At 39.6% G+C, this 15,144-nt stretch overlaps 1 protein-coding gene across 1 annotated transcript in view; it reads right to left on the bottom strand.

Moving 5' to 3' along the window:
- LOC139758118 (uncharacterized) overlaps positions 1-14,725 on the bottom strand; it is a 38,814-nt gene extending 24,089 nt beyond the window's left edge. The window contains 4 exon segments of the mRNA XM_071679222.1: positions 2,594-2,833; positions 3,463-3,630; positions 7,209-7,337; positions 14,147-14,725. Coding sequence (XP_071535323.1) covers positions 2,594-2,833; positions 3,463-3,630; positions 7,209-7,334 — 534 coding nt within the window. The 5' untranslated portion in view covers positions 7,335-7,337; positions 14,147-14,725.
- Between the last annotated feature and the right edge of the window lie 419 nt (positions 14,726-15,144).

Consider the following 15,144-nt stretch of genomic DNA (forward strand, 5'->3'; position numbering starts at 1 on the left):
CCTCCAGTTTTTCTCCATTCAAACTCACCTCCCAATTGACTTGACCCTCACTCCTACTGTACCTAATAACCTTGCTCTTATTCACATTTACTCTCAACTTTCTTCTTCCACACACTTTACCAAACTCAGTCACCAGCTTCTGCAGTTTCTCACATGAATCAGCCACCAGCGCTGTATCATCAGCGAACAACAACTGACTCACTTCCCAAGCTCTCTCATCCCCAACAGACTTCATACTTGCCCCTCTTTCCAGGACTCTTGCATTTACCTCCCTTACAACCCCATCCATAAACAAATTAAACAACCATGGAGACATCACACATCCCTGCCGCAAACCTACATTCACTGAGAACCAATCACTTTCCTCTCTTCCTACACGTACACATGCCTTACATCCTCGATAAAAACTTTTCACTGCTTCTAACAACTTTCCTCCCACACCATATATTCTTAATACCTTCCACAGAGCATCTCTATCAACTCTATCATATGCCTTCTCCAGATCCATAAATGCTACATACAAATCCATTTGCTTTTCTAAGTATTTCTCACATACATTCTTCAAAGCAAACACCTGATCCACACATCCTCTACCACTTCTGAAACCGCACTGCTCTTCCCCAATCTGATGCTCTGTACATGCCTTCACCCTCTCAATCAATACCCTCCCATATAATTTACCAGGAATACTCAACAAACTTATACCTCTGTAATTTGAGCACTCACTCTTATCCCCTTTGCCTTTGTACAATGGCACTATGCACGCATTCCGCCAATCCTCAGGCACCTCACCATGAGTCATACATACATTAAATAACCTTACCAACCAGTCAACAATACAGTCACCCCCTTTTTTAATAAATTCCACTGCAATACCATCCAAACCTGCTGCCTTGCCGGCTTTCATCTTCCGCAAAGCTTTTACTACCTCTTCTCTGTTTACCAAATCATTTTCCCTAACCCTCTCACTTTGCACACCACCTCGACCAAAACACCCTATATCTGCCACTCTGTCATCAGACACATTCAACAGACCTTCAAAATACTCATTCCATCTCCTTCTCACATCACCGCTACTTGTTATCACCTCCCCATTTACGCCCTTCACTGAAGTTCCCATTTGCTCCCTTGTCTTACGCACCCTATTTACCTCCTTCCAGAACATCTTTTTATTCTCCCTAAAATTTACTGATAGTCTCTCACCCCAACTCTCATTTGCCCTTTTTTTCACCTCTTGCACCTTTCTCTTGACCTCCTGTCTCTTTCTTTTATACATCTCCCACTCAATTGCATTTTTTCCCTGCAAAAATCGTCCAAATGCCTCTCTCTTCTCTTTCACTAATACTCTTACTTCTTCATCCCACCACTCACTACCCTTTCTAAACAGCCCACCTCCCACTCTTCTCATGCCACAAGCATCTTTTGCGCAATCCATCACTGATTCCCTAAATACATCCCACTCCTCCCCCACTCCCCTTACTTCCATTGTTCTCACCTTTTTCCATTCTGTACACAGTCTCTCCTGGTACTTCCCCACACAGGTCTCCTTCCCAAGCTCACTTACTCTCACCACCTTCTTCACCCCAACATTCACTCCTCTTTTCTGAAAACCCATACTAATCTTCACCTTAGCCTCCACAAGATAATGATCAGACATCCCTCCAGTAGCACCTCTCAGCACATTAACATCCAAAAGTCTCTCTTTCGCACGCCTGTCAATTAACACGTAATCCAATAACGCTCTCTGGCCATCTCTCCTACTTACATAAGTATACTTATGTATATCTCGCTTTTTAAACCAGGTATTCCCAATCATCAGTCCTTTTTCAGCACATAAATCTACAAGCTCTTCACCATTTCCATTTACAACACTGAACACCCCATGCATACCAATTATTCCCTCAACTGCCACATTACTCACCTTTGCATTCAAATCACCCATCACTATAACCCGGTCTCGTGCATCAAAACCGCTAACACACTCATTTAGCTGCTCCCAAAACACTTGCCTCTCATGAACTTTCTTCTCATGCCCAGGTGCATATGCACTAATAATCACCCACCTCTCTCCATCAACTTTCAATTTTACCCATATTAATCGAGAATTTACTTTCTTACATTCTATCACATACTCCCACAACTCCTGTTTCAGGAGTATTGCTACTCCTTCCCTTGCTCTTGTCCTCTCACTAACCCCTGACTTCACTCCCCAGACATTTCCAAACCACTCTTCCCCTTTACCCTTGAGCTTCGTTTCACTCAGAGCCAAAACATCCAGGTTCCTTTCCTCAAACATACTACCTATCTCTCCTTTTTTCACATCTTGGTTACATCCACACACATTTAGGCACCCCACTCTGAGCAGAACACAAAAAGCTGAATATGATTTACCCAGAGCTCACCAAGCTAGAACACAGATAAGTGTGAGGAATGAGATCAATAATCAAAAAAAGCATTGAGAGATGAATGAACAAGTGAGGGATGGAATAATGGTATGGTATGAATAGGAGAGAAAATGGCAAAGATGTAAAATTATTCATGCAACGACATGAGCATCAAAGTCCATTATACGAGCACTGTAAAAACAACTCACTATTGTTGATGCTCCAGGTGGGACAGCCACTGACCCTAATAGAAACCTTCCACTCTTCTGATTAGACCTTCCTCCTCCTTCTATGATGCCTGTTACTCTTGCAACCTCACTACTGCCAGAATCACTGCTTAGATGAGGAGATGGCTCTGAGTGATGCATGGCTTTCATGTGTTGATACATATGATCTGCTGCTACTACGGCTTGGCAATGGACACACTTCAGAACAGCACCGTCATACCTCTGAGCAGATGAGTTATTACAGAATAAAATTTAAGACAAGAACTAGACACAAGAAGTATAAGATGTAAAAGATATGACTAATAAACAAGCGATGATAAAATATAGTATACAAAATATATGTGGTATACAAAGAGCACTAAAAAAGTGATAAAAAATGATAAAGTTAAGTAAACAAAAGAATATGTTGCATAAGATATTACATATAACATTAAAAAGGTAATGACAAAAAAATCCAATCAAAAGCATGTGAATTTTCTGAAGGACAGTTTAAACTGAAAGATGTTAGGGTAACAGGTGTGGGGTGTTTGGGACGTTGAGGTATACAGGGCAAGACTGTCACAGTGAAAGGTTTATCAAAAAGATAAGGGGTGGTAAAAGCCATGCATCAGATGTGTGGCACATCAGCTGGAGTGAATTGGATCAGAGATGAGCTTCTTACGAAATGGGGTGACAGTGTTATTGAATGGTAATTAAGGATTTTCAATGTATGTTTGGCTCAAGGTGTAAAGATTTCTATTCATCTATATATCTAATATCTGACACCCATTCCCTCTATCATGCTGTATAGTATAGGCTTAAATGGATACTAATGGAATAATACAAAACAAAGCATTACAGAAATTACTTACCCCAGTACAATTAACATAGTGATTTTGGATCTGTGGAGCCCCATGGAACATGAGGCCACAATTAGGGAGAGGACAAATTACATAATTTTTTTCATATAACTGTGAGTTCCAAGTAGCCAACTGCTCACAGCTTATACTTCGCCGGACACCATACTCGGAATCACTTCCCTACAAAAAAGATGAAAATAATGAAAATAATAATAATAACAATAATAATAATAATAATAATAATAATAATGATAATAATAATAATAATAATATATGGTGTAGAAGGAAAGCTTTTAGAAGAAGCACTGTGTAGTTTTTATCATATTTATAAGGCATGTGTACAAATGGGAAAAGACAAAAGTGAGAAGTTCCACATGAAAATTAACCTGTGGCAATTGTGTGTGATGTCACCATAGCTGTTTAACATGTTTAAAGATGGGGTGGTGAGAGAGGTAAATGCAAGTGTTTTGGAGAGAGGCACAAATGTACAGCCTGTTGTAGATGAGCAGGTTTGGGAAATGAATCAGTTTTTTTCAGTGGAGGCCCCAGTTACAGACAAAAGTCCATATCAAGGCTGGGCTTTAAATGAAATATATAGAGGTTAATGAAAGAAAATAATAAGAGACAAGGTAAAGTATTTACAAATTTTGGAGGAAGTGAAAAAAAACATCTTTTAAATTGTGCCAGGTCATAGTTATTGGGAATGACATAACAGGGTTGAGAGTTTCAAAGCTTTGATGTGCAGAGAAAGAAACAGTTATCAAAACATCCCACCCTTGGTTGCCAATGGCGACACAAAAATTATGTGATGCAGTAGCTTGCTGAGTATTGCATGGTCTAGCTAGTGGTGGGGGCACACATGCAACCAGCTCTTAGAAGCAAAAACCGAAGTAATATCTGTAGAAGAGGGAAGGTGACATAATATTGCTGCATAGGGCAAGAGGGTCAAGTTTTGAAGTTACATGGGAGAGTTTATCTGTCCAACTACTTTCGACTCAACTCAGTCAAGTAAGGATGCAGAGCTAGAGCCACCTTAGATGTGAAAGTAAAACTCCACACAAGGATGGATCAATCCTTTGCACAAATTGTCCAGATGAAAAGAAATTTTAACAACTGGATGACCAGTTCCTTAGTGGCAAACTTAGCTATTTCCATAGTATGGGGTTCCCAAGTTAGAGTGGATGTTACAGAAATACCAAGCATGTTCACTGAGTCAAGAGGTGGAATTACAGAACTGTTAAAGGAAAAAGGAAAGTTGTGATGAATTTTCTATGGAGAAGTGGGCATAAACTGGGTCCTGGAAGCATTAAACTTAATCAGATTTCATCCATCCCATGAAGATATCCTATCCAAGTCTGAGCTTATTAAGGAAGTTGTCAAGACAAGATGCAGACTGAGTGAGAGAAGAACTAGCAGAATTGAAGGACATGGAGGATTGTAGTGTTGTCATCAGCATTTAAAAGTACTGAATTATTTTTGGAAAAATGGAAATCGATGATAAAAAGGAAAAAAGTGTCAAAGACAGGACAGAACAAAGATGGAGAAAGGAGTGGAGGTTAATCCATCAACAAACATGCAGACAGAGCAGCCAGAGAGGAAGCAAAGGATATAAGGACACAGAGTGAGGGAAGGAAGCCAAAAGAGGGGAGCATAAGAGATGAGACCCTGATGCCACACCCTGCCAAATGCTTTGGATATGTCAAGGGCACCTGCACAGGATGATGACCAGACATTAGGAAAGAATATAACCAATGGATCTTGCCTTATGGAAGCCATTCTGGTGATCAAAGAAAGGACAGTAGAAAATCTAAAGAGGAGGGATTTAAAGACTGTGGAAGTGGCAGGTGTCAAAGCAACAATACAATGCTTGAGAGGGGTTAGAACAGGAACCCTTCCTAAGGAAGGGATGTACCTAAGCATGTTTACAAAAATAAGGGAAAGTTCTAGTTTTCAAACAGAAACAGAGCAAACAAGCAATTTTAAGAGCAAGTTAAGAGGCACACTCATTAAGTAAATGGGGATGGATGTCATCAGGACCATTAGCCTTGCTTGTGTCCTAGAGAAGCACTTTACAGACAGTCCTACCTGAATGTTTACAGAAATACCTTCAGAACCACTTCTGTGACTGTCAATAGGAACTACTTATTCATCAGAACATTTATCTTTCATGGTTATTCAAAACATTTATCTTTCATGGTTATCTATCCATCAAAACATCAATCTCTCATGGTTATTGTCACTGTTACAGTTGTCTTCATACCTCTTGAAAGTACATAAGCCTAAGTAGTCACTTTTTTGAGTGGGGAAGAGAGGTTATTTCATGAAGGAGTGACCCAGAATCCAAGAGTACCTATAAATATGGTTTTCGACTTCCATTAAGTTTTGATTACATAGGAAGAGATAGATACTGACATTTGTATTTAGTCACTATGTCCATCATAATAAGAAATATTTTCAAAGAGGAGGAAGGTCACTGACCCTGAGAGTTAGGATTACCCTATAATATGCATCTTGTCTCATTCTCCCTTAATATAATTATGAATATAACACATTCTTTTCTATATCTATCACTTGTTCCTTACTCACATTTTCCCTTTCTTATGAAGATAATAAAGCACTGTCTTTCAGTCATTTCTATCAATTACAAATAGGTAATTACCAATTTACTAATAAAAGCAGGCCACCTATACACACACACACAATGACACTGATAAAAAAGGGTCACTACACAAACACACAAACAGGAAATTAAGCACTTCTTAGAGAAGGGAAAGGGTTGATAACGGAAGATTTCAATTTCAAAGAGACAAACTAGTAGGATTCAAAAGTTCCTAGAGTGTGTACAAGAACACTTCCTTAAACAGCATGTTGGTGAACACACTATGATGAAAGGGACAGATTTACCCTCATTACTTAATCTTATCTTCACAAAGTCTAGCACAGATATAAAGATATTATATATGATACACCACTTGGAAAAACTGATCATGTAATGGTTAAGTTTGATCATTTGGTAAGCAGGGAAGTTAAAAGAGCAGAGGTGAGACAGGACTTGAAGAAGAGTTATAATCATGGAAACTACACAGAACTTACACATTTCTCAAGTAACATAGACTGGGTTATGGAGATGATTAGCCCAGAACCAGGGTATTGTAGTGAAACTTAACATGAAGGACTAAGAACAGGTGCACCTCTAGCCTTAAATACAGAAAAAAGGTTTAGAAGAGAGTAGTATGGTTTAATGAAAGATGTCAAAAACAAAGGGAGCAAAGAGATAAAGGCAACGATCCAGCCAGCCAGCTTTTGCAAGGTATAAGGGAGCAAAGAATGAGTACAACAAGATAAGAAAAGAAGAACAGAGAAACCTTGATAAGAATGTTGTGGATAAGGCAGGTGAAAAACCAAAACTTTTCCATAAATCTGTCAGAAGCAGATTGTCAGTCAAAGAGCAGCTAATCAGACTAAAGAATTCAAAGGGAAAAATAGTAGAGGATAATGTAAGGATATGAGAGGGATTAAACAACAAGTTAAAAGTGTTTACACAAGTGAAGACAGAGATAAAATGGGGGAAGGAGGAGGAGGAGGCTTTAGAAAATGTTGAGATATCTAAGGAAGACATTAAAAAAATACAAAAATGTCAGAGAATCCTTACAGATACTATTAATCAAAAAGGACAACCACAACCTAATCTGTGTAAATGGTCACAGAATCCCTACAGATACCATCAAAATCCCACTTTGAGCACAACTCAAAATTACCTCATCTCTTGGCCTGGATGGAGGTATAATATCTCGATGATGTGTAGTGCAAACAGGAATCCCACTTCTGTCATTGGAACACCCAGTACTAGGTCCTGGTTCAGCCATTTTATTGTCTTCATCCATTCTCTGCAAAGAAGCATGATTTTGTCTTAAGGTAAATTAAATGCAAAAATACAATACTAAGTTAAATCTAACAATGAGAGCTGATCATGTGGCCCTCAAGTGGTTTCAGATATGTATAGGATAAACAAAGACTGACTGACTGACTATGAGGATCTATGAGTCAGAAGTGGAGGGAGCAATGGGGAGGTGACTATGAAGGAGATGGAAGGTTGGAGATACTGGTGCCTGAACATTTAGGAGGGTTCAAAGGCATGCTTGAGTTTGAATTAAATGAATCACTGTGATATACGGAGAGTAAAATGCTGTCAATGAACTGAACCTGAGCATATGAAGCCATGTGGGAATCAGCTGTGGTTGGTAAGTGCTGGTTCTGGTATACTATATATAACAATGCTTGGACATGTGCAATTAAAAACTATTTTGTTTGATCCTGATATATATACTCATCAATGCACTTTGTGACTTGTGTCCCACCCAGTGGAAATATGTGGCTGGCTTCCTAAGTGCTAAGGGAGGTTCATTACAGTACAAAGGACTTCTGTACAAGGAAGTAGGTAAGGATATACACATATGAGAAGAGGCTGACAATGAGGATATAAGTATCAGAAGACTGAATTTGAGTAGAAAGGAAGGAATGAAAAACATTTTGAGAGCTAGTGCCCTGAACATGCTGTAAAGTGTAACATGCACAGAATAGAGTGACATGGAGCAATGTGGTATACACAGCATGATGTGCTGTTAATGAACTAAACTAGGATATATGAAGTGGTCAGGGTTAACCACAAAATGGTCCATCGGGCCTGGTAATAGATAAGGGGCTGTGGTATTGGTGCATTACACATGACAGCTAGAAAATAAATGAGTAAATGAGAACATTTCTTTGTTCTTAGTGCAAAACTACATATATTTTAATTTTGCTTTGTCGCTGTCTCCCGCATTAGCGAGGCAGTGCAAGGAAACAGACGAAAGAATGGCCCAACCCTCCCGCATACACATGTATATACATACACGTCCACACACGCAAATATACATACCTATACATCTCAGCGTATACATATATATACACACACAGACATATACATATATACACAAGTACATAATTCATGCTGTCTGCCCTTGTTCATTCCCATCGCCATCCTGCCACACATGAAATAACAACCCCCTCCACCCTCATGTGTGCGAGGTAGTGCTAGAAAAGACAACAAAGGCCCCATGCGTTCACACTCAGTCTCTAGCTGTCATGTAATAATGCACCGAAACCACAGCTCCCTTTCCACATCCAGTCCCACAGAACTTTCCATGGTTTACCCCAGACACTTCACATGCCCTGGTTCAATCCATTGACAGCACGTTGACCCCGGTATAGCACATCATTCCAATTCACTCTATTCCTTGTATGCCTTTCACCCTCCTGCATGTTCAGGCCCTGATCACTCAAAATCTTTTTCACTCCATCTTTCCACCTCCAATTTGGTCTCCCACTTCTCATTCCCTCCACCTCTGACACATATATCCTCTTGGTCAATCTTTCCTCTCTCATTCTCTCCATGTGACCAAACCATTTCAAAACACCCTCTTCTGCTCTCTCAACCACACTCTTTTTATTACCACACATCTCCCTTACCCTATTATTACTTACTTGATCAAACCACCTCACACCACATATTATCCTCAAACATCTCATTTCCAGCACATCCACCCTCTTTCGCACAACTCTATCCTTAGCCCACGCCTCGCAACCATATAACATTGTTGGGACCACTATTCCTTCAAACATACCCATTTTTGCTTTCCAAGATAATGTTCTCGACTTCCACACATTCTTCAAGGCTCCCAGAATTTTCGCCCCTCCCCCACCCTATGATTCACTTCCGCCTCCATGGTTCCATCCGTTGCCAAATCCACTCCCAGATATCTAAAACACTTCACTTCCTCCAGTTTTTCTCCATTCAAACTTACCTCCCAATTGACTTGACCCTCAACCCTACTGTACCTAATAACCTTGCTCTTATTCACATTTACCCTCAGCTTTCTTCTTTCACACACTTTACCAAACTCAGTCACTAGCTTCTGCAGTTTCTCACATGAATCGGCCACCAGCGCTGTATCATCAGCGAACAACAATGACTCACTTCCCAAGCTCTCTCATCCACAACAGACTGCATACTTGCCCCTCTTTCCAAAACTCTTGCATTCACCTCCCTAACAACCCCATCCATAAACAAATTAAACAACCATGGAGACATCACACATCCCTGCCACTAACCTACATTCACTGAGAACCAATCACTTTCCTCTCTTCCTACACGTACACATGCCTTACATCCTCTATAAAAACTTTTCACTGCTTCTGACAACTTGCCTCCCACACCATATATTCTTAATACCTTCCACAGAGCATCTCTATCAACTCTATCATATGCCTTCTCTGGATCCATAAATGCTACATACAAATCCATTTGCTTTTCTACGTATACATACATAAATATATATATATATATATATATATATATATATTATAATTTTTTTTATTTTGCTTTGTCGCTGTCTCCCGCGTTAGCGAGGTAGCGCACGGAAACAGACGAAAGAATGGCCCAACCCACCCACATACACATGTATATACATACACATCCACACACGCAAATATACATACCTATACATCTCAATGTACACATATATATACACACAAAAACATATACATATATACACAAGTACATAATTCATACAGTCTGCCTTTATCTATTCCCATCGCCACCTCGCCACACATGGAATAACAACCCCCTCCCCCCTCATGTGTGCGAGGTAGCGCTAGGAAAAGACAACAAAGGCCCCATTCATTCACAGTGTCTCTAGCTGTCATGTAATAATGCACCGAAACCACAGCTCCCTTTCCACATCCAGGCCTCACAGAATTTTCCATGGTTTACCCCAGACGCTTCACATGCCCTGGTTCAATCCATTGACAGCACGTCGACCCCGATATACCACATCATTCCAATTCACTCTATTCCTTGCACGCCTTTCACCCTCCTGCATGTTCAGGCCCTGATCACACACACACACACACACACATATATATATATATATATATATATATATATATATATATATATATATATATATATATATTCCTATGAGTCCACGGGGAAAATGAAACACAAAAAGTTCCCAAGTGCACTTTCGTGTAATAATCACATCATCAGGGGAGACACAAGAGAGGAATATAACAGTCAGTTGATATACATCGAAGAGATGAAGCTAGGACGCCATTTGGTAAACATGTGATGATATATATATATATATATATATATATATATATATATATATATATATATTTAATACATAATTGCCATTTCCCGCATTAGTGAGGTAGCATTAAGAAAAGAGAACTGAGCCTGAGTGGGGAAAATCCTCACCTGGACCCCTACTCTGTTCCTTCTTTGGGAAAAGTAAAAACTGGAGGGCAGGATTTCCAGCCCCTTGCTCCCTCCCCTTTCAGTCGCCTTTTACAAAACGCAGGGCCAGGTGAGGATATTCCCTCAAAGGCCCAGTCCTCTGTTCTTAACGCTACCTCGCTATCACGGGAAATGGCGAATAGTATAAAAAAAACAAAAATATGGATCTGGAAAAGGCATATGATAGGCTGATAGAGATGCTTCATGGAAGGTCTTAAGAATATATGGTGTGGAAGGTAAGCTGCTAAAAGCAGAGAACTCTTTATCAAGGGTGTAAGGCATGTGCATGAGCAGGAATAGAGGAGAGTGATTGGTTACCAGTAAAGGTCGGTCTGCACCCAGAGTGTGTGATGTCACCATGGTTGTTTATCTATGGATGGGGTGGTTTGGGAGGTAAATGCAAGAGTTTTGGAGAGAGGGGTGAGTATGCAGTCTGCTGGGGGTGCAAGGGCCTGGGATGTGAGTCAGCTGGTGTTCACCAATGATATGGCACTAGTGGCTGATTCTAGTGAAAAACTGCAGAAGTTGGTGAGTGAGTTTGGAAAAGTGTGTGAAAGGGGAGAGTTGAGAGTAAATGTGAATAAGTGCAAGGTTATTATGTTCAGCAAGGTAGAGGGACCAGTTGGGATGTACAGCATGTTGAGGGACCAGATAGCTGGGATGTAATTTTGAATGGAGAAAAATTGAAGGTAGTGAAATGCATCAGATATCTGGGAGTGGACTTAGCAGTGAATGGAACCATGTAAGCAGAAGTGTCATAGGGAAGGGGAGGGAGCAAAGATTCTGAGAGCAATGAAGAATGTGTAGAAAGAGAGAATATTATCTTGGAGAGCAAAATTGGGTATATTTGGAGGAATAGTGGTTCCAACAAAATCATATGGCTGTGAGGCATGGCCTTTAGATAGGACTGTGTGGAGGAGGGTGGATGTGATTTGATTGAGAAAGTAATGAAAGTGTAAGAGAGATCTGTGGTAATGAAAAGAGTGTGGTTGAGAGAGGAGAAGAGGGTGTCTGGAAATGGTATGACTAAGATGGGTAGGAGTGGAGAGGCTAGAAACCCTTCCCTTCTTGTGTTTCAATTTCTATAAACTGTAACTAAAGAAGGTACCAAGCAGGGAGTGCTCATCCTCCTCAAAGGTTCAGACTGAGGAGTCTGACTGTGTGTGGATATAACAAACAAGTGAAGAAAAATATAGGTACAGAGCTATGTTTGAAGAAAGGAACCTGGACTTTCTAGCTCTGATTGAAACAAAACATCAAGAGTGAGGGGCTAAGAATAGTTTGGGAAAATCTTACTGGTAGTCAGGGGTCAGTGTGAAGCAAAGACCTAAAAGTTGCTGGAATATGAGAGGAATATGGAGTAAAACTGAAATTAGGTTTGAGAGGTGAGTGTTAGTGCTTATAGATCTGGCTCACAAGGGCACTTAAGAATAGGTGAAGTATCTCTACAACTGAAGCCTCAAAAACCTCATCTAAGTCCACCTGGCAGCCGATGAATTCCAATCTTTTCAGTGTTAAAGCTAAAAACTACATAATGCTGTCTCAGCTGCATCCTGCGGCAACCATAGAAAAGAAACAGAACACAATTTGTTGATGTAAACAAAGATTGACCAAAAACTGAATTTGTATACACAACCATAATTAACACATTCATCAAGTGTCAAAATGAAAGGAATTTTGGCTGCTAGGTAATATTAGCTGTGGTCTCATAGGTTCTAATGATTTCTCCAAGTGTTCCGCATATATATACCACAATCAATGCCATATTTTCAAGATGCACAACCCTCACCACAATCGATTTCAAATTCATTAGGAAAAAGTCTAGTTTATCTCTGCACTGCTATTACGTTTGGATATTGAATTATTTTCGTATGCACTACTTATATATTGTTTACATAATATATAAGAGCTGAGATGACATTCAGCATTGTATATTACTGTGCAACATTACATAAGGAAGCAGGGAAAAAGGTGTTAAAGTGACACTGGCAAAAGTAAAACTGAATACTCCACTTATTCCCCCTAGCAGTCGACATTTATCATTCTGTTCAGTATTAAACAAATAATATAGCAGCCACACCCAGCATGGTGCATCAAGCTAATGACACTGAATGCCCCAAAACAGACGACCAAACACCTATGTAACCCCAAGCAGTTATCAATTAGATTCTGGTATATTTCTATTATGCACCTAACTATTAAGTGAGGTTTACATTCTCTTGATTCTCTCTAACCTAAAAATACATTAATCAACCTTGTATTTTCACTAATATACAGACTTATCATTACTTTCATCTTATCTAATGTTATTCATTAATACATGAGGATCCATATCATGCTACACAACTGTTATTATATATTCTCTGAACACTACACCAGCAAAGCAGAATATTTAGCGATGCGGAGCTCAACTAGACATACATATAATTCTCTACATCTCTCTCTCTCTCCTCAAGTCTCATTCAAAACAAAATTTGCTATCATTGCAAAACAAAATCAATAAATTTCCTACGGTTAAGACATGTGTTGATTAATAACTAAGCATAACAAAATTAGGTAGTATTCCAGATCATGATTTCATACCAAGGAATACAATGCCTAACCGATATCCTGACGGAATTTTGCTAAATTAAAAGGTGAGCAGACAGCACCTTTCCTGAAAAGGTCAAGTAATTGCTTTATGGCATCATGTACTTTCAAACACCATATATTTAACCGTGAGAAATAATGAGCCAGAGATTCTCCAGTCAGGAGGCAGTTTTCCTTTAATTTTACCTACTAACGTAACATAGTGAAAATAATATATAAAAATTAAAGATATTAAGGAAAGCTCATCTTTCTCATCACTGTACAATTTCTTACCCAAACTGGAAGGCAGTTACGCCATATTATGTCATTGTATATCGATACATAAGACACCTCTCAATGCATTTGCCATACATTTCTTGCCACAAAGCATGAACAACTCAATGTTTCCTTAACTGAGTCTGCTTTGATAAACATAAGGCAAAAAAATAATCAGATATTGTTATCTTAACTTACATGTTATTCCCCAAATGCCGACTCCGTGTCAAAATCACAAAAGCCCGCTTACAACAGATGTCTCTTCTTCTTGGACAAGAACTTTTTACATATGTGAGTAGCATCATGCTCACAATCAATTTCAAACGAGTTGGATACACACTTCACATGCTTCCTCTCATGCAGGGATTCGAACCCACACCTATCAAGGCACCAGCAGTGGTACTCCTAGCCAAACTAAGCTACTACGCCCACCAATCGAATCTCCATCACACAAACAAACTAAGCCTGTATATACCTTTCTAGTAATTTGAACAAATAAATATTAGAGCTTACCTATGCAATAACGTTTCCTGTCGCACCGTATGGGATTATAAAACAAATAGGCGTAGTAAGTTTGTCAATATGGCGAGTAAACGTGTCTGACGATGGTTTGTGCTGCCATCTGTTGAGATTGTTTAACCCTACAGCCATCTTTAACCAAGTATTGCATCATATTGTTGCAATCACATGCACATAGCTAGGTTGCAAAGTATAATTGCAATCACCTGTATGCATTATGAATTACAAACTAAATTGCAATGCCTATTTTGCATTGTAGCCATGAAACCATTGCTGCCTATGCTGTATTGATGCTGTCATCCAACCAAACGTTGCATGTATTACATCTCATTGCTGCTACCATCACCTAAGATTTGTCTCTGTTGAATAATCTTTTTTCATCTTCCATACTCTGTCTTTGTTGCATCATAATATCATTGCCATCAGCCATGAAAGCAATGAATGTACTGATGCTCCCATCAACCGTGTCCTGTCAGATGACACGGAATTGTTGTTACCAGCCATACAAATGCCTGTGACGTAGGAAGATGACGTAGTTTGAGGTGACGACTGCTGTTGTCGGCACCAATCACCACATGCTGCCTGCAACGTAACGAGGACACGTCGACAACCTTACATATGGCCAAGGTCATTAAGGCTGTCAACCTCAGTTACATTCACCAACCGAAACACTTTTAGCGCCTTCTACGGGTGTTGAAAGATCATTCTAAGACCACACACATTCTCACACTGCATGTGACCCATGTATACGAATTATATTGGTGCTCTATGATATTCATCTTATAAATTCTGTACTGCATCGTGCATACGCATCCGTAGATTTTGTTGCTATCACCAATACGTTGTATCTATGGCTTCATACTAATGATGGAATCAACTATATATTGCCTGTATATCAATCACATGCAGTCTGTTTTGCACTATGTTATTGTTGCCATCATTCATTTGCTGGCTAATTTGCCATCAACTGTATGCCGCTTGCATTTCAGCTG

The sequence above is a fragment of the Panulirus ornatus genome, chromosome 29 (genome assembly GCF_036320965.1).
Source record: "Panulirus ornatus isolate Po-2019 chromosome 29, ASM3632096v1, whole genome shotgun sequence".
Taxonomy (NCBI): domain Eukaryota; kingdom Metazoa; phylum Arthropoda; class Malacostraca; order Decapoda; family Palinuridae; genus Panulirus; species Panulirus ornatus.